Here is a 27,195-nt window from a genome sequence, read left to right on the forward strand (position 1 = left end):
AGTATCATATACTGTTGAGTAGTTTAATATAAAACCATACCTAAAATGTTATAGACTGATACGTTTTCTATAATGAATCTTAATCTGCAAAGTAGCTGTCAAAAATAAATTGTGGAGTGAAAAGTATATTTCCCCTGACGTAGTGGAGTACAATAAAATGGAAATACTCTTAAGTACATTGCATTTAAGTACAGTACTTGTATTCCAATTTTTGGTAATTGATTGTCATTTCTCAAGTAAAAACTCCAGACTTTCTCAACCTCACAAAGGAGATTGATTACTTTCTATTATATTTTGTATTTTTGTTTAATAATATCTTTTTGTCTAAAAATAAGTTATTTTATTATCTTGGATTCAGGTAACATTAAGGGTTAATTATTTATTTTGTGCTAATTTATTAAGTAGTTATCAATGAACTGAAAGCAATGAAATAATGAAAATAACGGTTAGTATTGGCCTTAATTTTCATCTCTATAATTTGTTGTTAAAACCATGGACTGTTAATATTAATATACAGTCTATGATTAAAACGTATGAGTGGGTGTGCACATAAGGAAGGGGTGAAAGAATTTGACATACATTTTCGCCAACACTCGTAATATTCAGTTTCATTGATCACCTCTGACGCTCATCTGCTGCATCGTGCTGATCAATGGACCGCTGCTGTCACGATCCGGCAGCAGGAGAAGTCTGACAAGGTTAAGGGGATGAATGTGCCATTTTAGCTCTTGTGTGTCCTGTGTCGTGCCGTGGGGGTGGGGGGGGGGGGAGCGGGGAGCTGCGGACCCGCCCCGGGGTCTTATAACACATCTATGGGCTCACCACGCCACCTCCAGCCCAGTTTGAGCTAAAATGTCCCTACTGCTGCTGCTGCTGCTGCGGCTGGACCACAGTGCAGGAGCTGGATGGAGCTGAACCGCTTTAGAGATTCGTCAAGGTGCACAGTGAAAGCTGGGTCTGGACCGGAAACGATGTTGTCGCCTTTAAAATAAGGGCTCAGAAACAACAATGTTAAAGAATTTAGGGGTGTAAAGGTAAAGGGGAATCCGTTTTTTTTTTTTCAGGATGATTGATATCTGTTCAACATAAAGCTTTTTAAATGCTGGTGGTGGAATGATTGCAATGACTACAACTTTTGAAGTATTTCAATTTCATACTTACCTATACTTGCGTTGTCCCTTTTAAATAAAGAAATATAATTGCAATGACTAACATTTTTTAAGTACTTCAATTTCATGCTACTTTATTATAGCTCTACTTGATAACAAGTTAGAGGCACGTATTGTACTTTTTACTGCTTTCACCAGCTACAACATTAAAATACAGCTTACATATTGATGCGTCACTAATTAAAATAATACAATAATGTAATATATGATATAACACTGAGAGGAGCCCATAAATAATACTTATTTATTTCCTTAGACATGGTTTAAGACAATAACATTTTTTGTCTGATATATTTTTTCCACAAACATTTTCAATTATGATGTGGAATTTTATTGATTTTTTCATTACATTTTACATGCACAAATGTTCAATTATATACACACTTAACTGCACTTAGATCGATGTATTGTACATACATATCTATACATCTTACCGTTGTAGTACTCAAGTATAATACATGATGAATACCTTAGTGAAACTACACATTTTCAAGTAGAACTTTTATTTTGAGATAAATAACCGGAAGTAATGGCTTTCTGTTGTGGTTGTCTTGCTACTTATTTTTTCCCAATATTAAACCTTGGGGGAGGGATCCTTGACTGCTGTCGCACAACTACGGTAGACTACAGGCTGCACTTTCCGACTTGCACTGTTTGAGTTTGGCAGGCAGCGGAGGGTCTACACGAGGATACTCAAAAATAGACTTCAAAGGCGATTATCTATGACGGACACAGGCGGAGGGGCTCTGCGGGACTGTAGGTAAAGATGAGGATTCCTCCGGTGAGTAACGTTAACTGAATTTGTTTTCATGACATTTCACAGGTCTGCAGTTGCTCTGGCGTTACAGCCCGCCATTACAACGACAAGTGTTAATAACTCAGCCGAAGTCAGTGTATTTTACGGTCTGCTTAGCTAGCTAAACGGTGAGGGGTATCGGGAGAGGTGGTGTTACGGTAACACTATTTTACCTTCAATTAACGTCACACAACGCGTTAACGTTGCTTTACGAGCTGTACCTAAACATTCACTAAAACGCTAGCAGTGCGGCGGGAGGCAATACACTTTCAGTGACTATGAGAAATGGGCTAAGTTAACCTGAGGAGGAATGCTTTTTAAAATAACCGTTAAAACTGTCCGTTAGCCCCAAAGCCCACCGAGTCAGCGACGGCGTGAGTGTCCGTCAGAGCAGCAAGTCGCTGCAGTCACTCGGCGCACGACTAACGTAACCCGCTGAACCTAATACTAGCTAATTCATTCCCCTGATACACCTTGCTGCTAAAAAGTGGTATTATTTGGTCTGTACATTTTACATTTCTTCTACAATCTTGTTCAATCGGCTTGGTGATAGCTGTTTTGGAAACTTACTCGTGGGCCTTTTGGTGTGGATGTTAAATTCAGCTAGCAGCCCAGCTAATACAACTAACTATCCAAGTTTTGGTGAAAACACAACCTCAACTGTGATTTTTGTAGCTGTTCAGTCATGACAGTTACCACTTGAATAACGCAGAGTAGTTTCCTATGGGTTTACCCAGTCTGTCTGTGAAGTGTGAATAATATTTACCATCTGAGGCTGTGTTTGGCCTGCAGGCAGCAGGCACAGCCACAGTGCCACTTTATGGTTGCATAATCTAAGCTAATGGTCATCTATCTTGCTCCTGAGAGTTGGTTTGGTGAGGTTTGTTGGTCACATGTGTTTTGCATTTACCTTGTCATGTGGTCTAAGGGCCTTAAGTCAAGCTCTGGAGGTACATTAATGAAGAATAACTGGGCCCATTCCAGTGCCACCTTGAATAGTCCTCACCAGTGAGAAATTTAAAAATAAATTGGTCAGTGAAGAGAACGCCAGATCAGATTATATCAAAGTGCATTTTTCCACAAATATGCTGGAAATGCTTAGACTTTTGTAACGCCCATTATTTTTTTGGCATCTTTCTAGCCTTGCCTGACTGTCCATGCTGAATGCAAAACATACACAGCACATTAGATTTTTTGTTTTTGGTTTTACCTGTATCTCACCCAATCATCAATCAGTATTAAAACCCAGCGGAGGTGATTGAGTAGACTGATCCAACAGGCTGCCCATGCAAATACCAGCTCTCATGTGTGCAGAGACTTCCCAGATGTAGGTTACTGTACGCTTTCAGGAAGTATTACAAGTCTCTCCCTGATGGCAGCCCAGCAGCCTGTCTCCTCTTGCAGTTTTTTTTCCGTCTTTGGTGGTTAAATGTAGATCAAAACATAAAGGAGAACAGAAAATGATAATAGCTTTTGACACTTGCTGTGAAGCAGAGCAGCTCTTTGTAGCAGGAGGACAGCTACTCTCTTTACTTTTAGTGTGTTCAAATCTCAACAGATTTACCATTTTAACCTCTTGTCAAATAATTTTATCTTTTTTATTATTATTATTATTATTATTATTGAGGAGAGTGTGACCTTTTGGAGGATACAAACCTGTGGCATGTTTTTCATGTGTTTTTATTTCCGAAGTCTCTAGCAGTACTTAGGAATTACGATTAAAAAAAAAATAAAAAAAACCTACAGGAGGAGGTAGGACAACTCCCAGTCAGGGCGTTAAACATTACATAATAATGTGTCATTCAGTCATGCGATCATGTTGTTAGAAAGTTATGTCAGTCCATTCTTAAACGGAGGAAGTGATCAATTGAGGTTTCCTGTGTTCACCCTGACTAGACGGCGTCTGGAGCACGTCTGTGTCGGGTATGGATCTAAAAACGCTGTTTATCAGGATGTGAGCTTGCCGTCTTGGAAGTTTGTAGCACCAGGGGAAAAAAAGGAGAAGTAGAAAAGAAAACATGGTTCAGGGGTCTGTTTTCTTGGAGAACTATTAACAACCATTATCACTTTCATTCATGAGAATTTACAAATAACGAGGTTTTCCCCTAATCCAAAACCCCCAGTGACTCAGACAGCAGTTTTAAATGTATTGCTTTGAATAATCATTTTTTTTTTTTATTGATTTTGTCTATAAAATGTCAGAAACTAGTGGGACATTTCCATAATAATTTCCCAAGTTGCTTGTTTTAATCAACCAACAGTCCAAAATAGGGCTGAAACTAACAATTATTTTCACTATCGAATAATCTGCAAATTATTTTCTTGATTCATTATTGGTTAATTTATAAAATGTGAAAACATTTCTCAGAGCCCACGGTGATGTCTTCAATTTACGTGTTTTGTCCAACCAATAGTCCAAAATCGTAAGACTTTTTGTTTACGGTCCCATATGTCAAAGAAAAGCAGAACATCCTTACATTTGAGAAGCTAATATAAGCCCTAATATAAGATAATAGAATATTTGGGCTTTTTTTGTTGATGTGTGTGGACTTTGCCTCTGTATGCCATCAGCTAGTGACTGTTAACGGGGTTATGATTATGATTCCTCATGAGCTCCCTTAAATACTTCAGGAGCTTAGACGAACACTTAGGAACATTTATGCAGGACATTTATTCTTAATTTGAAGAAGAAATCTTAGCTCACTCTCAGAAGTTTGCTGTATTTGATGCTGAGATTTGGGGCTTTAAAGATATTGGCCCAGATTTTTTTTATGAAGAAAAGCACAGGTGGAATTGATAACATTAATGATGGGTAACTGATATAAAAGGGGCACATGCTGGTAAGGCTAAATTAAGACTACCAGAATCCTGAAAATGGTGCATTCAAATGCTGTTTTGCTATTATTAAGGATATTATACCTCTCATTTTCTTGCTGTGACATTATAAAATGTATGCTGTGAAAAGACATGGAAGAACACCGTGAGTCTATGTATTGACAATGCCATCCTCATGCAGGAAGTGGATCTCGGAAAATATTGATTGGCAATCAAAGGAAACAAGAAACCAGAAAAAAAAGATTCTTAAAGGAAAACTCCCTCTCAGGAAACAGCAGGAAACCAAGTTGTTTTGACAGCGAGGACATAATGAACTGTTGTAGTGCTCCAGTTTGTCCGAGCTCCCTCGCTGTTTCTGCCCTTGTCTTATTTAATTTTGCTGCCATGCAAGGATGTCCAGTCTGGTATGGTTTATTGTGTTAGTAGTCTGTTAGGCCCTTTCATTATTAGCATGTCTGAGTTACACTGGAGGCTGGAGCATGGCTGTAGTGAATGGGGATCAACTGCAGTTTGCTCGATGTAAAAACACAGTAGAGACCATGGTCCTGTTTTCAGTCATGCTTTAACATTACGTGTTATACTTTAACACCAATTTACAAAATACCCTTATTTATGTTTTGCCCTTTTTCATTTATTGTTTTTATTATCATTATATTGACACAAAACAATTTAGAAAATGAGGTAGGCCACATGTCATAATTCATTATCTGTGCAGTAGTCTCTCCTTTGCCAGAGCTTCCTCCACCGCGCCGCTGCGGAGGAAGCTCTGCCTAGTCCACACAGCATTCCCGAGGGAGTGCTGGGAGAACAACGTGCTCTGGTTTATTGGCATTTCTTTAAACCAATCACAATTGTATTAGGCGGTGCTAAGCGCCGGGAAAAGCTGCGGTGCCGCTGCAAAATAGTCTCGGGAAGGAACTTGTTTTGGTGAAACGTGTGTACTTTTAAAGTGTGAAATGGAAAACTCAGATTGGACAAATAGTCTAGCTAGCTGTCTCAATTTACCCTGCTGATATCTGAGAAAAGGTTGACCTTAGTCCTCATAAATCCTTAAAATAAAAAAAAACCTTAAAATGCCAACAAAAAGGAAGCCCAAGGCAACAGATATCTGGCCTAAACGAGTGAAATCTGGTGGAATTTCCGTCGGGACCAATCCTGGAAGTGGAACATCGTGGCTATAGACTACCTGTGCAGTGACTTTGATCAAATCAATCAAGTTAAGACCCCAAACGTTCCGTGGATCCAGCTGTTGAAGACAGCATTGTTGTAGCATTGTTCAAAGAGGTAGCGCTGCCACGTTATAGTAAATAATGATATATTAAATTGTGATAATTTACATTAGTTTAGTCTGTAAAATAGTTTGTAGGTCAATTAGAATAACCGTCAGGTGAGCTCCACTGTCTTGCACAATCTCGATATTCTCGCTCTACTTCAGGCCACATGGAATAGTTTTTGATTAGTCATTAGTTGAGGAGTCGAAGCATGTTCACAACATTATCTTAAGATTGTGTAGCTGCATGACCATTTTCCTTTAGTCCTACAGGCTCTCTGACTGACACACCCTCTCTTGCACATATGTCTCCTTTAAAAGCATCACAAGTTTACATGTCTAAAAATACAACTCCTGTACGCACTTTGACTAAAGATGCATTATTCAATGCCTCTGCAGAGTAATTAAATCTTAATCAGGGACGGCCTCCTGTCCTCATGGAGGCATGTGTGTGTTTGTTCACACGTATGCGTGTGTCTGTCTGTCTGCGTGTGGTTATGTGTGCACTGTCCCGCAGTCCACCGGAGGTTTTCAGGCTTTTACGGTGTGATATGATTTCAAAAGTCTTTTTATTCAGTGTAGAGGGAAACCTCTGTGCTAAATAAAAGCTGCAGAGGTTGGACGAGGTTAAACTTTGGCGCTTAGATGTTGCTCCCATTCAGTGATGGGTTCAGGTGATGTAACGGTAATTTACTCGACCCAAATTGGATCCTCTCCCACTCTAACAGGCTGACAAGGACAACGCTCATTGTTGATTTTTAAAAGCAAACCTGGACGTGTTCATGCTTTTTCCGGCTGAGGCAGTGGAAGTTAACACGGGTTACTACTGTAATGTGTCATCACCGCAACAACAGTAGTCTCCATTTTGGTCAATAATAGTTATGATAATGCTTTTAATCATTTCAGTTGGTCCTGCTTCAATCGGTAGATGTCTCAGTCAGGCCTGAAAGGTATTGCTAAAATCAAAGCAATGGCGATTCTGAAAGTCAATACTTATGAAATTAAATGTTTCAAATAAGTATCATGAACTGACAACTGTCTGGTCACATTTGTTATCTTGTGTACTGTTTTTTTTTTTTTTGTTTTTTTTTAGTCGGGTAGTTCAAAATTGCCATTTTTGTGGCTGGGGACATGCTTGTCTTTTACCATATATGTCCCTTCGTTTTCTGTTATCTCTCACCTGTCAACTTAGTAACAAAAGCATAAAATGCACCAAAAAGTCCTTTTTTATGTGTTCTTGCAGATAAACCTTTTAGACTATTTTATTCAGACAAAAGCCTTAAAATGAATGTATGGCTAATTGTCTTTATACAACATTTAACAAAAAGGTTTCATTAACTGATAGTCGGTTAAATCACTGTTTCTTGCTATAGAGTATATTTTTAAAAAGGTGATTATGAAATGGTTAAAAATGTCAGTTTATATTTATTTTAGCAAGCAGAGTTCATTCTTGTATTGATTGAGCAGTGATGTCACGGTGTGTGTTGTGCCTAATCTGAGTCATCATACTCCATCTGGACTGTGCTCGCCTGAAGGTTTGTAACATGCTCTATTAAAGCCCTGTTTTGTTTCATTCACTGATGGATTATTAATTATTATATGATGGTATATTAATAGTGTTATTATATATTCTTAATTTAAAGAAGCCTTTTTGTAGTCTGTGCAATTTTATTTTGCTCTGCTCGCAGTGTTTCCTCCAGCCTCGTTCCTAGTGTGGCAGAAATGGTTTGACCCATGGTACCCACTACATGTGTAGCCTCCTGTCCTGTGCCTTCGCTGTTTTGTGCTGACATGGTGCCCATGCTTACACCTTAAACTAAATGGAAAAAGTGTTGACTATGCTCCTTTTTTATTTATTTATTTTTTCAAGCCCTTCGCTCTGCGGAATATCTGGTCTCTGGTGTAATCCTTGGTCGCTCTTGTGCTTATGAGAATGACCCTGAAGTTCAGTATGGCTGTTACTCATTTGCACACACACACACACACACACACACACACACACACACACACACACACACACACACACCCTCACACCCTCACATCCTCACATCCTCACTCCAAGGTCTCCTCCTCAGCAAGGACAGACTGGGCAGGTTTACTCTGCAGTGATTCAGGCTTCAGCTGTTTTCCATTCATGACTCTGATTGTCTTGTAGAGCGTGGATGGGTAATGGTTCACTTTGTGATAATGTGCAATACACACAACGCTAAATGTTCTTATCAATTGATGCAAGGTGGTGTTCATGAACTAAAGCGTCCCACACTTATCTAAGATTTTGTTCTGATTCATCATCAGCGTGATGGGTGGAGACATTATAGATATAATATGTAATATTTCTGCATTAAAATCTCTCAAACGATTATACCTATGGTATATATTTTGTTGAGTTGTGTACTTACTTACATTATCCCAAATGTTCCCAACAATGTTCAAACCGTGTCATTTGAATCAATGACACGGACTGTGTCGTTGTAACCTTCGACCCCTCTAGTTTCTCTAACTAATGTCAAAACACGGGAAACACCAGATAATCAGAGTAATTGTAAAGCATACAATGTCAAGGAATTATACTCAGCATTTTTTTCTGCCACACAGCATTATTGTTTCAGTAATTACATGCCACTTTGTAATACAGTAGAGACCTAATTTATTGATATACTTAAATAATTACTACAATGTGCTACATTGACAAGTGGCTCATGCTAGTGCTTGGTGACTAAACCTTACCATAACAATATAAGGTTAAAACCGTGTTCAGCACGCTCATAAAGTTATTTTTAGTTTAGTTTTGGATTGTTTGTTTGACCACAGTTAACAGCGCTTGGCTGCCCCACGATTAAATTCATCATGTAATGTTAGTCACCTGGGGCCTGTTTCACAAAAGCAGAATATATAAATCCAGGATAACTGATAAAGCGAGGCTTGACCTAGTCTAATCGGTGCATCCTGGCTTGGTGCGTTTCACGAAGGCCGAGCCAGGCTGAGGAGGAGCGACTAGGTCGAGCCAGGCTGAAGTAATTCAGATAGATGCGCGTCCACGGCTTTCCTCAAAAGACCGCGAGGTCGATCACAGATTTACTGATGCCAAAATGGAGAATACGCGTTGTACATACTTTATACAGAGTGAGCAGCAGCTTCTTGTGGAAGTATGATGACGTGAAACACATTATTTGTATAAAAAGAAAAGAAACACAGCCGCTGTAATGAAACAGCGAGAGAAAGCGAGGCAGACGATCACGGACCGACTGAATGCGTAATTGTAGCCTAAATATATACGTTAACTGACCACTGCTCTGAACTGAAACCGTCATAATCATTCCATTCAAGGATTAGGCTACTAATCATTTTCACAAATTAACAGTTGTACTCTTTGCCTTAAAAGTGAGCAGAAGATAATGTTACTCAGGAAATTTACAATGAAGATCAATTTTCTTCAACGCTAGAATGTGATGCGTAAATATCTCTTTCACTCTGTTCCTCCCTCTCTCGCATGGGCTAAAATATAAGTTTCCTAAGTCATTAACTTCCACTGCTCGCTTTTAATGCAAAGTGTACAACTGTTCGTTTTTGCAAATGACAGTGACTCATTGAATGGTTTCAGTTAAGAGCAGTATTTCATAAATGTATATTTTTAGACTATCATTCAGTCGGTCCGCTATTATCTGCCACGCTTTTTCTCACGTTTCATTTTTTTATTTTTTATAGAGGCAGAGTTTCCTTCTCTACATATTATATGCCTTGCTCCCTGTATATATGGACATAGAAAATAAAGACACTGAAGAAATTGGACTCTAAAATCTAGAAGCTATGAAGATAATTAAGTGATAAATTCCATGCACACTGTAAACATGAATGGAACAGAGTATATTCATCAGTTATTTCCCCCCAAATATAAGGACAAAAACCATTGAGGTGTCCTCTCCCTGTTGTTACATGAATGTACAGTAGCCTACATCACCAGATAGGTACTGGTCCAGTGAACTAAGACTATAATTTAGGAGGATTGTACAATTAGGATATGTTCTTAAATTGTACAATCCTCCCAAATTATATTCCCAGTTTACTGGACAACATAAATTGTGTGCTAAGAATGCCAAATACAATGCACATGAAAGTGGAACAAACATGATGCTTATAGGTTAAAGAATTTAAAAAAAATGAATCAACGAAAATGATTCAAGGTGCATTGGTCAACTATAGAAATGTACAGCATTGTATGTATTGCCCTTAGTAACAGACTTCATTTAAAACACATTTGAAATGTTATCAGCCTTTTCTAATTATCTCAACAACTGCCATAACATATTCATCAAACTTCTAATATGAACAGCAGTCTTCATAACAGTAACAATGACTGTCACATGAATAATTATAAATAAAAAAAATAATGGTCACAACTTTAAATAATAACAGTACTTAAATAAACAGCAAAATGCACCTGCTGTATTTTAATCCAGGCTGATAATAACAATAGGGTAAAACCAGTGCTGGGTGATCAGAAAAGGCTCCAGGATTAAATAAATCCTGGCTGTTAGCCTGGTCAGGAGCAGGCTAGCTGTACAGAATAAATCTCCATGGTGATTTATGTGCCTCCGCTTTCGTGAAACCGAATCAAGGCTTAATTCATCCAGGATAACTGGGAAATCCCGGCTTAATCCCTTATCTTGGTTTTGTGAAACAGGCCCCTGGTCAGCTATCACTACAAATAGAATCAAGAAAAACTTTATCTATTTTATTAGTATGACATGACCCAAATAAACATTGCTAAATGTAACGTGAATAAATGTTATAGATTAACTTGTCTGTGAACAGATACATTTTATCGGCAATGGTGGTTAACGAGGACAACTCCCATTCTACCACGCAACATCACAACGTCATCAAAAGGCCGTGTTTATGGTTTACGTCCATTGTTTCGATCCCTAGTGGCAGACAATTACATATTGTACATTTAACTTTGAGCTGTCCTATGTTGAAATAAAGAAAATAATCGCATCAATGTGTATCATGCTTGAAAATGTGTTAGTTGCAGCAACTAACACATTTTTGAATTATTGATGAATAATTTGGGGTATAAATTAACATAAAAAAAAAGAAAATGCCCATTATAATTTCCCAGAGCTAGTGAAATCTTTAAATTGTTTGTTTTATCCAACAAACAGTCCAATGCCCAAAAGATATTCATTTAACTATTATATGGCAAAGAAAAAGAATAAAATCTTGAGCTGAAAAACGGTCATTGTAAAAAAAAAAAAAACAACAAAAAAAAAAAAAAAAAAATAACATTTTTGCTTGAAAAAATTAATCAGTTATCATAATTGTTGCTGATTAATTTTCTGCTGGTTGATCAATTATTTGACTAATCATGTCAGCTCTACTTGAAAATAGCAAATTTATTTCTGAATGAATTGTGAGGTTTGACCTTGTCTTGTGTTTTAAAGGCAGTATTTTTATTTTCAAAAAATGCCAGCTTTAACCTTACAATAAATACAATTCAGATGTAAATATACACACTTTTCACTCATAGGAAATTAGATATAAAGCACAGATCAGTCACTTAGCTGGCTTTACTTTTCTATAATTTAAAGTTCATATTCTGAGCATGTAGGAAATGCTGTAACCATACTCATTGTATCACCTTGTAGTGAAACTAGCAGCATGCTTTGCCACACAGGTTGAGAAGCAGCACTTTCACTCAACGGTGTTTCCCTCTATGTCTAAGGTGTGGGCGCTGGGCGCTTGCCAAACTGGATGAAGTGAGAACTGAGAGGGAAATCCACTGAGGAAAAAAACACCACTTGGGACTGCTGAGGAGGACCTCTGTGTAGGTGAGGACTGACGGAGAGAGGGGCATTATTTCACGGCTAAATGCATACTATACACAGGAGTTTCACTGGAGTCAGAAATTTAGAGAAAAGAATGAAGACCTGCTGGCTTTGGGTGCTTGGCTTTACAAGGTTGTGGTGCAGAGGATGGAAATGGAACTTTTGACATGACTTTGCATAATGTTTTACTATTTCATTTACTGTATCTTTGTTTCTACTTAAACAAATCATATTAACTTGAGATATGAAAAAGGAGATATGATTCAGGCTGTGGGGGACATGTGCATACAGTATGGAAATGTGAATGGATTTGGTATTAAGGACACGCTCATCCTGCTTCTAGGTTCACACGGTCGTCAGCAGGGTGGAGCTTCCTGACCCATGGAGAATTACTTCCAGGCCGAGGCCTTCAACCTGGACAAGGTGCTTGATGAGTTTGAGCAGAACGAAGGTGAGCTACTCTACTTTATTGGATGTGGAGACGAGACAGGGACAAATAGTGAGTCATTGTGCTTGAGAAAAGACGGATAGCACAAGGTGTAGCTGTGAAATTGAAGTTTCGGAGGAGCTGTGGTCAGGATGCTGTTATGTAGCCCATGAGTAAATCAACAAGGTGTCAGACAATCAGCCACCACCCAATGAGTTTGAGTAACATTTACAGGTGATTGATTGGTGTGCTAAGAGGGAATAGGACTAATTGGATTATCAATGTCCCTTGGGTTTGTGTGAAACTGTGTAATTGGTGCAAGACAAGAATCTTTCATTTTCTTCACACTTAATGCTCACAATAAGGGAAGAAATTGTGTTAGGGCCTGTTTTTGAAACAGTGCTTCCACAGAGTTTATTTATGGTGAATGTAAAATAAACACTGCATTACTAAGCTGTGTATCTGTATGCTTCCAGCTCCACAGTACAAACGGTCTGCTTATTATAGAGATAAGACTGCTCTTTTTCTGGATTTTAAAAATGCCAGTTCATCACACAGCATATTTTGATAGTACTGTGAGTTCAGTGTGTATTTTGGCTGTGCGTGATTATCTGTGTGTCTTATGCCAGAGATCCAGCTTTAGATTAACTCTGTGAGTGAATATGTGCTTGAATCTCTCTAAAACAGCTAAGCATGAATATTATTAAGAATTTCCGCTCGTATTACACAGCATTCATGTGCCAGCTTGACTGATGGCTCCCAGGTGTGACAGAGCCGCTTGGCCCACTTTCTCAGAATTTCCCAGGCCATCCACACACTAATTTCCCACTCCATGCCAACCTCATTTCTCAATTTGTCCCCTGGTTTGTTCCAGCCATTTTTAGCTCTTCCAATCACCTGGGAATGTGTATCATTCTATTAGTTCTCTGTGGCAGTTCATTTGAGGCTGCCTGTCTTGCTATTGTAAGTTTATGATCTCTTTGCTGGTAGCCCCTTCTGATTTTCAGTTTCATGTCTTCAACATGACAAGAAACCTGCAAGTAGGGCTGGGTATTGTTTCACAAAATTACACTGCCAGTACCAATACCAGTACCCTTTAAAATGAGACTGATATCAATAGAGTTCTTAATTAGAAATAATCCTTCTGCATTTTATGTATTTATTTTTATAAGGCTCCACAGGTGTGTAGTACAGCCATAGTATCGACCATTTTGTTGGCATCTCGGCACGCTGAACTGTCTAATGCACCGCACTTGACTTGTCCTCACCACAGACTGTATGGGTCGTAGCTGTTGTGGTAGTGGGCCGATAACACGCATTAGATCAAAGACCACTTGTAATTGGCTGCGAGCAAAACCATACTAATAGTAATTTTTTCTAGATTTACAAAAAGGATCGAATACAGGTATTGTTTTACTGGAGAAGTTTCATTACTACTTGGTACTGGATTATTCTGGTTGATACCTTTTTTTTAAAGGTAACGATACCCAGCCCTACCTGCAAGCTATCCTAAAAAATGAGAAAACTTACACCTCTTCTAAAGACTACGGTTTTATGACAAATACGGCAACATGAGATCCATATAATCATCGTTTTCTTCTCCTCTTTCTCTGCCAGATGAGACAGACAATCCCATTCTCTCGGATGCCAAGTGGACCCAGATCCTGGCCCCACCAGCCCACCTGCTCTCTTTGAACCCAGCCCTGGCCCACGCAGACCTCAGTCCCCAGGAGAGTCAACTGCCGTTCAAAACCCTCCCCGACTCCTCCTCCAGTGCCTCCCCGGGGGTCGACCCTAAAAGACATCCCGATCCCGAACCTCCATCTTGGTTAGAGGAGCGGCCGGCAGACGTCCATAGCCCACCCCTCCCCCAGCCCAACATTGGCAAACTGGTGGGCACAGACGACCTCTCGCCGCCCCCTGTGACGGCCTGTACTGCTGTGGAGAATGGCTGCCCTTCCAGCCCTGCAAGCCCACAACTGGATGGGCTCAGCAAGGAGATACATTCTCCTCCCAACAACCAGCCTGGTGCTTCTGACCAGGAGGCTAAACCTCATCAGGAGGAGAGATCTGCCTCAGCAGGAGGAGGAGGAGGAAGCTCCACTGTCAGTTCCACTCACTTTACCTTTGAGCTTGAATTAGGACATGAAGAAGAAACTGTGGAACCAACAACACAAAATGGGGAAGGTGTCAAAGAGGGGGCTAGTAAAGCTATTTTACAGGACAATGGTCAAGAAAAACAAACTGCAAACTTAAAAGAGGAGCAGGTAGAAAGTCTGTTGAATAGGGGGAGATACGTTCAGGTTGGTTGTGAGGTGGATGAGAATGGTGTATCTCCTCCTGAATGGGTTGGAGTGGAGAATGAGAGGAGATGTGGTCCAGAGGGACAGACAGACCAACTCCTCAGAATAATAAGCCTTCCCAATGGTTTGGAGCAGGAGAACAGTAATCATTCTAAACTCAAAGAGACAGAAGAGGAGGAGGAGGGCTTTTCTCCCTCTCCTGTCCCCTCCAAAGAGGACTCTGTCACTGAGGAGAAAGAAATGGAGGAAAGCAAGCAAGAGAGCAGTGATGGAGGAGCAGTGGGGTCAGGTAGCATCCAACCAAAACTCAACAACAAACGGCTGCAGCCGGTCAGTGTTCCCTACGGAGGGGCACGACCAAAGCAGCCGGTCAGCCTCAAGCTCCAAATCCCACAGCCGCTGTCGGGCCAGGTACAAAATCAGCTTGGCCCGTCCGCCATCAGCAGGAACAAAAACCAGGAGAACCAGGGTTGGAGAGGCACACCCTCTGAAACTACACCAAGCGGGTCTGATCAGAGTGCAGTCGGGGTGAACGGAGATGGTATTGTCCACTCTCTTCCCCTGGTGCCTTCAGAGAGCCCAGACAATGACCTCCAGGCAGGCCAACTGGGCACTCTGTGCAGGAAACCTGCCAGCTCCCTGGGGGAGGTTGCCCCTGTGTGGGTGCCTGACTCCCAGGCTCCTGTCTGTATGAAATGTGATGTCAAGTTCACCTTCACCAAGAGGAGGCACCACTGCAGGGCCTGTGGCAAGGTCAGTGGAGCGCTAGAGCTGCTTTTATGTGAACATCTAACCTAAAACCCTGTATCACACTAAAAAACAATGATTATAGCAACTTGGCATTTCTTGTTTGGTGATTTATTGGTTGGTGTATTTATAATACCATAATCCCATAATAATTGACTGAAGTGCAACCACACTTACAATAATTCTTTTTAAATCTAAAGCATCAGCAGAGAGGTTTTTTTGGGGAGTCAATTTTGCACAAATTTTAAACAATCATCCAGAAAAAGGAAGGGATACATTTCCTAACCCTACAGTAGCCTGTATAGACCAATAGACCAGAATGCAGTGTATCCATGAGATATATATTGTATTAAGGGTAAGGTACATGCCATTGAAAAACTCTTGCCAAAAAGCTTGCTTGCTGTTCTCATTATTGCTTTCCCCACCTGCTTGTTCTCCAATATGTTCACACCTCTCCTGGGAGTTTTGTCACAGGGCATTCTGGGAATTGCCAAATGATGTTGACCTTTCAAGGTTGGTTTAGAGAAAGCAAAGCGTCTGCAAAATATGCACTAAAAATTACATAGTAGCATCCTCATCCTGGGTTTTCTTACGACGAGTGAGTAGCCTTGTAGGATCTTTGTCAAGAACAAAATGACATGGACGCTAGGGCTGTAACTAATGGTTATTTTAATTATCCATTAATAATGTAATGTTTGACAGTCAAGCAGTTATGTTGCAGTACATCTTCCAGTTCAAATAAAATGTATAAAACACTACTGCAAAAAAACAGGATAAACCGCGCAAAGACAAAGAAATCATGCGTGAAAGGAGAAAAACATGAGAAATGCATTTCAACTTTTAAAATGCATTAGAGAGTCATATTCCAAACAGAGTATTGTTAAAGTAGCTGCTTTGCTGGTCTGTGTTGAGTAAGGAGGTAAAATAAATAAAGTTTGATAGATTCTTTCCTTTTTGGCCTTTCTTTGCAGATCAGCTCACGTTGGTGTGCAGGTAGCTTTCTAGCATTATGTCCACCCACACACACAGCGGGGTGTCCGCACAGTGCTTTAAAGGAAAGATGTGGTCACTGACACTGCACTGGAAAATCACCGGACTGCTACTTAATTTCCCATGATTGTAAAAAAAATAAAAAACACACTCTCTGCCACTTGAGCAGGGAAGAGCTGGCACTGCAGTAGTACTGACACCAGCACTTGGGCAGCCAACAATAGATGCAGCGGGATTCTCCGTGCACCCACCACCAGACTGGTAGATCCACAAACCAGTTTATGGTGGTGCTGTGAGGCTCTGAATGTTACTGGATAATGATGTGTAATGAGGTGCTAATCCATTGAATGTAAAGTGCCCTGTACACAGCTGCAGCTCGTTGAAGCCCTGGCACAGTACAGCAACTCAATAGCCATAAAATGGTACATTTGCTGCACACTTAATCACAATTTATTTTCAATTGTTCACCTTTTTAGAAATCATCACCGTTGAAGTAAAATCATTTGTAGAATTTTTTTTTCTTCCAGTGTGCTCATCCTTTTGTAGGAATGTAGTACAAATAATATAATTTTTCTTTGTGTTTTTAAGGTGTTCTGTGCGACGTGCTGCAGCCTGAAGTGCAGGCTCATGTACATGGACAGGAAGGAGGCTCGCGTCTGTGTCACCTGTCTTTCTGCTCTGACGAGTGGTGAGTATCACTGCAAGTAGAAAGTTAGTTCTTTCCAACTTATATGTTCTATTATATGTGCGCTCTGAATGTATACATGGATGCAACTGAAGAGACTGCTCCATTGAAGGACTTTAGTTTCATAATTTTTAAGGAGAGAAAGCGGAAGAGGTTCAAAATAACGGTCCACAAAGAAATACTTTTCTTGCTTCTTTAGTTAAAAACGATACCGAAAGGGTTAATCTTGAGATGTATTTGAACTATGGTTAAGCTAAGCTTAAGCTACAGTATGACTCTTTCTCCTGACATAGATGAGATAAATTCAAAAGAAAACTGTTGCAGCAGTATGATACTGTAATTGTTATTGTATACATGAAGAGTGTTAAACTGTATAAAGTATGGTAATGGGCCACAGCTGCTGTATAAATAGGCCTTTTCACAGACATTTTGACATGTCATAGCAGGAAAATCACAGGTGTAATTAATATCGTTAATTACGACTGCATTTCATTAAGGTGAGCCCTCTGGCTCGCTGAATGGCTTACTGGGCCACTTATTGGAACAGAGCCCTAGTTAACCAAACTGTACTTGACATACTTTTATTAGCAGTAGTCATTTATACACACACATGCATTTTTCCTAACTTATACTAATGGCGTTTTCGGTCTCTGTCAGCTCAATCATGGGAGACAACGGCCACTGGAAGCAACCAGAGTCCGAACCCCAACAACCCAGCGGAGTACTGCTCCACCATCCCCCCTCTGCAGCAGGCCCAAGCCTCTGGGGTGCTCAGCTCCCCTCCTCCTACCGTCATGGTGCCCGTGGGAGTCCTGAAACAGGCTGGCAATGAGGGTACAACTTTTACCAAGAATAAAAATGCTCTTTGCTCTTTATTTTACAGTGACATTCTGTCTCCACTTCTTTTAAAGTGGAACTGTGTGAATGTGATCAGGGTGTTCCAGATAGAGGATGGATACTCGACCCGACATCAGACATTGAACATTTTCAATTTAAAACTGCTTATAATGTGCGCTTGTTCCCCCGTGTGCGCTGATGCGCTCATCTGTTGACATTTCTGAATGCTTTCCTACAGTTGCTTAATAAAAGCAGGCTTTCCACACAAACAAACGTACATGTGTCATTAGTGTGAGAATTTATTTTTGTACTGATTTTTAAAAGATTTTAACTGTGTCTGGCTCGCATCGGGCTCAGACATAAATATCTTAATACCTGTTGGGCTCGAGTTGGGTTCGGTTACTGCTCTGTCGAGCGCGGGCCAGGCTCGGACAGAAAAATGCAGCCCGGTCCGCACTCTAGTTCCTGAATAAGTATTTTCCTGAAAGTTTTTTTGCTAGTACCGGTAAGGGTTTGCTTGCATACAGTTTTCATTTATGTAACCTTGTGGTGTTTCACTGTCGGTCTCTCACCTTTTAGGGTCTCTGACACGGGAGCAGAGGAGGGTGTGGTTTTCTGATGGGTTGCTACCTAACGGAGACACATCAGAGTCTCCCAAACCTCCAACCTCCAGCCCAGCCCCCTCCCAGTCACTGGCCATCTCAGCGTATTCAAACAAATCCTCCACTTCTGAATCCTCAGAGGTAGGCTCGGCACGAAAAACATTCCCCACAGCTAATGCTATTAGGGGAGCTTGTTATGGTCATATTAGCTACTTCGCAGTAAGCTGAAGGAAGCCACATAGAACTCTTTCTGTGGGATTCTTGGTTGTTTACTGGCTAGGTCACAGACTGTTCAAAGGAAACATTAATTGCTTGCTTAGTCAGTAGAAATCCCAGTCGACTGATGTGCTTAAAGGAAAATACGTTAAAGTTTGCCTCACAACAAATAACAGAACAGCAAGTTGAATGTGGTCATTTCTGTGGTTGTGCTGCTTGTACACTCATTGGACCTGAATGCCAAAATGCCAACTTTTAGGATGATTCATGGCCTGTTAAACATGATTGTTGAAGCTTTTAAATGACTTCATCTCAGATGGCCTGATGATGCTATGCAGACAGAACTTGAGGATTAAATCAGACTTTCACATGACTCCATGAAGGTCAAAATGGCATGAACTCAGTAATGCATGAATTTGAATTTACTGCATAAGGTTTAACTGTCAGTAAATTGACTTCTGTAGTTCACGAGTAATGGTGGGAAAGTGGTGAACTGGGGCTCCTACTGTAGTTTGATAAGTGTTCTTGGTTAAGCACATTATAATGTATCAAATCTTGAATTTCCCCTTGGGGATCAATAAAGTGTCTGTCTGTCTGAAATCAATTTACTAGTCACAGCGAGTACTACTGAACCTGTAAAAACATGTTGGACAGGTTGGACTTGCGTTACAAAGTGTGTGAGTTACAAAGTGTGTGAGTTTGGATATAAATTGAGCTTTCAGTGTTTGTGAGGGAATTTCACTTGTAAAGAACTAAAAGTCAGAATAATCTTGGCTTCTGCAGTATTAATAGCACCCAGATGTACCTATAATCACAGCCATATAAAACCCTTTTGGATACTGCATCTCACTGTGTGTTATAAACTACATCTCACCCTACACCCCCACCCCTCCTCTCCACCCCCAGGCAGCCCATACCCCTGTCGCCCCGGTGGGCAGCCCCGTGGGTAGCTCCCTCAGTCTGATCCCGGAGGACGGGCTCCCTCCCATCCTCATCTCCACTGGAGTCAAAGGAGGTACGGGAGGCCACATCACAGGTGCTTGCCCTCATCCTCACCATTCTGCTGCCTCCTCATTGCTCCGTCAGCTGCTGTGTTTGTGCTTGTTAATTGGGTTTTACATGTGCTCTGTATCATGGCTCACGTCTCAAACACTCATTGCCAACGGAGGAGGAGAGGATTTGTTCATGGGAATGCAGTGATGATGTTTTTAAATGACTCGGAGGGTCTCTAGCTGTTATCCAAATCTGATCATCATTTCCTTCTCTAACCTCACATGCGACTCCTTTATCATCATCACTCTGACATCTCCACCCCTCTCTCATCCTTCGTTCTTCCTGTTTGTTTATCTAACTTTACCTCGACTCCTCCCTCTGCCCTCTTCTCCTTCTTTTGCTCCACCTCACCCTAAGACTATGCAGTGGAGGAGAGGCCGTCAGAGATCGTCCTCATGCAGCAGCTGGAGGAGGGAGGCCCAGACCCCCTGGTCTTCGTGCTCAATGCTAATCTGCTCGCCATGGTCAAGCTAGTCAACTGTGAGTCACCCAGCCAGTGCCTTCCTACCACAGCGGTTTAGGGCATTCATTTTTAAATATGCAGGTCAAAACATTATTCACATAAAGAACTTTTGGAGGAGCAGAAATTAGTGTGGGGGACCTGCTTGTAAATTATTGATTTCATGATGATCTAAGAAAAATACACATTTGTACTGTATACATTTTTAATTGTGAATTATTGAGTAGCAAAATTCATATTTTTCATTTTTTTGTATGCCATGCATGTGGATATTTTTTATAAACCCTTTTCAGGCATGGAGTATGTAGCGTGGGATCCCTTCTCACAGTGAATTCACTAATAAATGTAATGACTTATTAGATAATTCTGCTGCCTATCACATAATCTGCAATAGTGCACAAGGATAGAATTACAAGATGTTAAATTGGCACTCTTTATTCCTATTAGCTCTCATGCTGTATGTAAAGTACTTTGCTGGATATTCTTTTATGCATCCATGCACTTAGCAGGTATGGAAATGTAAGTTTACTTAAAAAGAAACATGCATTGATTTCTCTCTAAACATATTTAATCTTGTGATGGTGTCGCCTTTATGTAAATCTGACGGCATTCAATTCAGACTTATGTTGGAAGCCTTACAAATATGTTGCTAGGTCCGAAATGGTAAGATTGCGATCATGACTTTTACATAAAAGTGTTTATTTACTCACTGTCACGTTTTTAATGTTTGAAAGGATCGTATGAAATGTTTATGGCTCTGATGTAACTTGGTAACTATCTCCTGTATGTCTGATATGACAGACTAGTTTTCTGTTCTTTTATCGCACAGATGTAAACAGGAAGTGTTGGTACTTGACAACAAAGGGCATGCATGCTGTTGGCCAGGCAGAGGTGGTCATTCTGCTTCAGTGTCTACCTGATGAGAAGACCATCCCGAAAGACATCTTCACTCACTTTGTGCAGCTCTACCAGGAGGCCCTCAGTGGTAAGAACACAACAAACGGCTCCACCAGGAGGCACACTGAAATTAGGCCACCTCCACCGTGTGCCCCTCTTGGGGGGAGATAGCAGCTCATTAGTAGTTCTGTCAACAGGTGAGTCTACCTGTCTGAAACTAACAGAAGCACCTAGCCGTCCTCTTTTCGGAAACCAGGTTATTGTCTACTGCTGCTGAACTGTGTCTGTCTTTTTCATGAAAAATGGTCCAAACATTAGCGTCCTGCTGTCAGGTTGCCTCCCATAGGCGTGACACCTCACCAACGTTTTTAACTCTGCTAATGTCTGGTGATTTTGACGGCTCGTTCCCCTCAGGCTGTTTCCTTTTTTCATATTCACAGCGGAGCAGTTTTAGGCTGGTGGAAGGGAGCCATATTGTGCGTGTCGTTCCTTATTAACTCGCCGTCAGTCAGGTCTCGGGAAGAAATGCTGGCTTTAGCAGGTCCCAGTGCTTTGTCATGCAATTATTACATTATGTGGCATCTAAAGCCAGCGATCCCTCCCGCAGATAATTAGTAACATAAAACCTCTGTAGGTAATATGAGGCTGTAAAGCGAGCAGACCTTTGTATTCATTGTTGTAGAACTTAATACAGACTGAGCAAGACTCCTTTTGCACAGAGACATCCCATGTATACACTGAAAGCCTATTGAAAGCCTCCCTTTTCTGATGATGAGAACTCTGGGTTGTCTCTTTTCTTCCAAATCATCCTCTTCATTTTTATTCCTATCTCCTTAATGTCATTCCCTGCTTTTTATACTTTTCTGAAACTCCTATTATATTACTCCTTTTTCCTCCCCTACTACCCTGCTGTGCCTCCCCCTCTCCTATTTCATCACCCCCTTCTCCTACTCACATCTCCTATATCACTTACTTCTCTCTCTTCTCCTCCCCTCCCCTTCTTCCTCGTCTCCTAAAGGCAACGTGCTGAGCCACCTGAGTCACTCATTCTTCATGCAGAGCTTCCTGGGCAGTAAGGAGCACGGTGGCTTCCTCTACATCAGCCCCTCCTTCCAATCGCTGCAGGACCTGCTGCTGCCCAACCCTCCCTACCTCTTCGGCATCCTGATACAGAAGTGGGAAACGCCCTGGGCCAAGGTCTTCCCCATCCGCCTCATGCTGCGGCTGGGCGCAGAGTACCGATGTGAGTTAGGACTGCTGGGGTTCACACTATACAGCAAAAGTGATAGGACAATAAGTATAATTTAAAGCTATATATACATTGTGTAAGAATTTCTCCCATCTAGGGGTGAAATTGTATATGACAAGCAACTGAATATTACTTTCTAGCCCTTCCTCCTACGGTGGCCAAACCCGAAATTAACAATTATCGTTTACACGCAGCTGTTCTAGCCACTCCAATATTAACTTTGGTCTTGTTGCTTTGCCTGTCGCGTTGTCGTTTTAATTCTCTTTTTCGCTTCCCTGGCGAGTAATCTTCAATCAGCATTGAATTGTGGGCTTCAACTGAAGTGAATCAGAGACAAATATTTGTAGTAATTGTTTATTTGTATAATGGGACAAGGTTAAATTTGGTGAAAGGGAGAGCAAAGAGCGTGGGTGTCCTCTAACGATTTGATGGGTTATGGTATGGTAAAATATTAAGATCCACCTTGATCTAGAGAGCTTAGTATGTCAGTTGTCAGCGAACCAGCCTGCTCTCATAGGTTTCTCACAGTTTCTCAAAAAAAACAAAAAGTTTTGTGGGGGGTTTTTCCCCCCCCGCCTAAAAACAAAAAACCTAACCCCCCCACACCCCCCCCCGCCCCGCGGGCCGGGCGCGCGCGCTCTGCTAAGCCTCTTGCCTGCTTCCACTGAGCTCGGATAGAATATATTAACAAAGCCACATACAGCTGAGGCTCTTGAACAAAAAATGTTACCATCACCATGAAATGAATCCACCACACAAACTGTGTAGCTCTCTCATCTCTTACCTTAAGCAGTGACCAGCAGAAGTTTGGGTAGCTAGTCAGTATAAGGATCCCCGCTGAACTGCAGATTGAGGCTGAGATTGGTTTTTATTGCTAATGAGTTTGTGGCGAGATCTTATTTCCAGCTGTTTGCTGAGATAAGGCTAAAAATAGTCATCTAAGGAGCTTTGCTTGCTAGAAAAAAAAGCAGCCTTATTTTTCACTTGTGGATTAGGAGCGTTCTCCTAACTACAGGCACGGTTCACTGTATTTGATGTCAGTGTGGGGTCTCTTGTTCATTTGCATTTAAATCATAAAACACAGGAAACCCATGTTGTGCAGTTATTACATGAAAACACCTACAAAACAAAGAATAGTCCCAGCACCAAGACTGATGAAATTAATTAATAGATTTAAAATAATAATTACCAAAGAAGGAGAAATGGTGTAACAGCAACAAAGACCATAACAGTAAATCAAAAAGATTTCTGTGACCATATTTCTGTAACTTTTATAACCAAGGCTGAACCCAAAATGTTAAAATCATTTCAATACTGGCATCATTTTGCAGAGGAACTGGATATATTTCCATGACAACTGAATGAGACACTTGATGAATGAAAAATAAGTAGCTTTGACATTAAAAATCATCGATCATGTTAGTAGGAATTCAGTTCTATTGTTGATCTATTAACAACTGAAAATTTTGTTTTGCAGTTTATCCGTGTCCGCTGTTCAGTGTTCGCTTCAGAAAACCCCTCTTCGGAGAGACCGGTCACACTATCATGAATCTGCTCGCAGTAAGTTGCTTTGTTTTTCTCTTCCTGTGCTCTATTATTTATGTTCAAGGTTGAAGAGCTCTGCTTTATGTTGTTGAAAAATAGCATTAGCCTTATTTACATTTTCCAAAATGTAAATAATAATTAATAATAATAATAATTATATGTGTAGTCAAACAGGGATGTCACTTACAGTATGTTACCAAGTGTTCTCACTTATTGTACTTACATTGCAGACCTATAATTTAAAAAAATATAGTGTTCCTATCCTTCACTTTTTTCCATCCCTGTCGTAGGACTTCCGTAACTACCAGTACACGCTACCGGTGGTAAAAGGTCTGGTTGTGGACATGGAGGTGAGAAAGACGAGCATTAAGATCCCCAGTAATCGTTACAATGAGGTGAGTGTCCTGCATCTGGTTATCACTATGACAACATCACATATCCATTGAAAACAAGGTCCAAAAACTGAGATCCTCATCTGGTTATTCTCTCCATAAACAAAAGTTTCTCAATAGATTTTCTAGAAAATTGACTATATCATGATATAAATGTACTTATACTGTGATAGTATATCTGCTTACTGCAGCTAACAAGTACTTAGTCCATAAAACTGTAAATAAAAAAAAAAAAATAAGTGCAATTTAACCAGAGCCTATTATCGAATGGTTTGTTTTCGTCCAACCAACAGTCCAAAACCCAAAGATATCTAATTTAATATAATGAATAACGAGACGAGCTGTTCGGGACGGCTACTCGATCTCATGTTATGAGTAATGATGAACAGGTAGAAACAGAGGCTTCTTTTAGCGTAATATTACAGGGGGATAGTTACTGTGCATGCGTCGATGTATAATGTGCATGCATGGTTACCAAATGATCTTGCATATGCTGCCTATTCCAATTGCTTACTTGACCATTCATGTTCAGAAAATGGATTTAATTGTTATTTAGAAACCACATTTATACTATCCTAAAGAAGTTTTAGTTTATTTGTCACATAGTCAGCATATCTTCACAATGTGCAGTGAAATGTTTTGTTGCCCTTTCAGAACAGTGCTTGAATAGCTTATATCACAATAGCATATACAACATAACCAATATCCAAATGCAATATGTACAACAAATGATAGATGGATAGAAAATGTACACATATGCTGCAAATATCGAAGGGATGCAGGGGACGGGTGGAGGTATTTGTCAGCAGGGAACATCAAAGGTGTAGTCTATCAGGAATCCCACCAGAGTCTGATTGGAAGCGGTGTGAGGCCCTCCTTTCACGTGGTCTTGGTCTGGAGTTTGATTGACAGCGTTAACACCAGCCAAAATTAGAACATTCCAATTCAAAAATGTCTGCATAAAAACAGTTTCTAGACATGGAGAGAAGAGAGCAAAGCTGTGTCTCATGTTGCACATTTGAGCTTTTTTTTTTTTCCCTCCCAAAATCATACATCGTTTTTCTAACCAAATGAAACCCTCCATCAGACTGACATCAGCGGAGGAGGCTCCTATTAAGCTCCCTGAACATCAACACACACACACACACACACACACACACACACACACACACACACACACACACACACACACACACACACACACACACACACACACAAACACACATTCTGTGTAGGTGATGTGTGACAAACTCTCCAGGGTCCCTGCAGCTGAACATTAGGCGTGGGCTGCCGACTTGTTATAACGCCGCTGCCTTGAGGGTGTGAATGAATGTCTGACCAGAAGAAGTGATGCACACACGAAGAACAATTTGGCTGAGAAAGAAAGCTGGGGTGGAGAGAGTGGTGCTGGTTGTAGCGTTTGGCTGCTGATGCAGTAACAGATGGGAACCCAGTAATGTGAAGTGGGGACCGTTTCTCAACAGCTTGCAGGCAAGCCTTTAGCACAGCAAGTGGTTAAAGCCCTCCAGATTTTGATAAGAATGGCTTCAGAGAGATGCAGAGGCAGGGGATTTAACGGACTTAATATGTGGGATCTTTCAACTATTGATACCCACCCTCGTCAATGTCTTTCCTCACAATCTGTCATGTCAATGCCATCCCATGTAAGTCGAGGACTTTACCCACAAGGCCACTGCAATAAGTCTTAACCAGGCAGCCTCTGTTAAGCCCATTTTCCTCAGCACACACACCCAAAGGGGCTTCTTAATTAGACATGGATATTATTTGTCCTTGCAGCTGATGAAGGCCATGAACAAGTCCAACGAACACGTGCTGGCCATGGGGGCGTGTTTCAACGACCGGGCTGACTCCCACCTGGTGTGTGTCCAGAATGATGATGGGAACTACCAGACGCAGGCCATCAGCATCCATCACCAGCCTCGCAAAGGTGCTGACACAGAAACCGATACGTCACATTTCCTTTTATCTCTCCCTCAGTCTGGTTTTCATGTCCAGCTTGTTGTCTGGAGCGCTCTCCTCCTGACTGCCTGTTATTATTTCTCTTGTCCCGTCTATTTGCCTGAAAATAATTTGACCTCTATCAGTTGTTGATTCTCAAAGTTGAACTTAAGTTGTGATTACTTTTTCTAGTTACTGGAGCCTGCTTCTTTGTGTTCAGTGGTGCTTTGAAAGCCTCGTCGGGCTTCTTAGCCAAGACCAGCATTGTGGAAGGTGAGAACTGTGACAACAAACTACATGTTGGCTGTAAAAATGCTGAAATATTGGATGAGAATATTTGTATGAAGCTACCTCACAAAGGCCTCACACACAAAGAATAATGCATTGTGTTGGCACAAATTCATGAATAGTGCTAAAAATGGGGAGTTGGAGATGTGAAGATATACATTTACCAACTGTTAGATTGTAGTTTTTATAGCAATTTTTCACATCTCTGGGTGAATTATGCTGCTGTGGGAAATAATAATAATAATGCATTACTGTGCTGAAGTACTTTGATACAACGGGGTACCCCAAAACCAGACATCCTCATCTGTTTGTTTTTTTTAACCATAAACCGTTTCTCAATAGATTTTCTATAAAATTGATTACATCACAATATAAAATAACATATGCTGTAATATGTTATCCATATTACTCACTGCTAGCTGCAACCGATGATTTTTTAAATTTTTTTTAATAGTTTACTGAAGCCCAAGGTAACAAAAAAAACCAAATTTACGATATAAATGAGACAAAAGCATTGGACAAGCTGAAAGCAGTCGATGCTTTTCTTGATGAATGACTGAAAGGGATTTTCCAGTGATGTAGTATTTTACTATCATAGAGTTTTTGGGTTTTGTCAAAATGTGCAGCAGAGGCTGAGATGTCCTGACATT

General features: G+C 40.7%; 1 protein-coding gene across 2 annotated transcripts in view; it reads left to right on the forward strand.

The window, feature by feature from the left end:
* Positions 1 to 1,741: 1,741 nt before the first annotated feature.
* The window catches only part of zfyve9a (zinc finger, FYVE domain containing 9a), a 29,650-nt gene continuing 4,196 nt past the window's right edge, over positions 1,742 to 27,195 (forward strand). Inside the window, exons 1-15 of one of the 2 annotated variants that reach the window (XM_039815022.1) lie at positions 1,742 to 1,950; positions 11,793 to 11,898; positions 12,239 to 12,346; positions 13,940 to 15,378; positions 16,951 to 17,050; positions 17,705 to 17,881; positions 18,464 to 18,627; positions 19,609 to 19,738; positions 20,113 to 20,235; positions 21,045 to 21,200; positions 22,131 to 22,355; positions 23,839 to 23,921; positions 24,197 to 24,301; positions 26,096 to 26,246; positions 26,450 to 26,530. In XM_039815022.1, coding sequence (XP_039670956.1) covers positions 12,277 to 12,346; positions 13,940 to 15,378; positions 16,951 to 17,050; positions 17,705 to 17,881; positions 18,464 to 18,627; positions 19,609 to 19,738; positions 20,113 to 20,235; positions 21,045 to 21,200; positions 22,131 to 22,355; positions 23,839 to 23,921; positions 24,197 to 24,301; positions 26,096 to 26,246; positions 26,450 to 26,530 — 3,004 coding nt within the window. In that variant the 5' untranslated portion in view covers positions 1,742 to 1,950; positions 11,793 to 11,898; positions 12,239 to 12,276. The remainder of the gene's footprint in view (positions 1,951 to 11,792; positions 11,899 to 12,238; positions 12,347 to 13,939; positions 15,379 to 16,950; positions 17,051 to 17,704; positions 17,882 to 18,463; positions 18,628 to 19,608; positions 19,739 to 20,112; positions 20,236 to 21,044; positions 21,201 to 22,130; positions 22,356 to 23,838; positions 23,922 to 24,196; positions 24,302 to 26,095; positions 26,247 to 26,449; positions 26,531 to 27,195) is intronic. The other variant, XM_039815023.1, reaches the window with a different exon arrangement.

Source organism: Perca fluviatilis, chromosome 11 (assembly GCF_010015445.1).
Source record: "Perca fluviatilis chromosome 11, GENO_Pfluv_1.0, whole genome shotgun sequence".
Taxonomy (NCBI): Eukaryota; Metazoa; Chordata; class Actinopteri; order Perciformes; family Percidae; genus Perca; species Perca fluviatilis.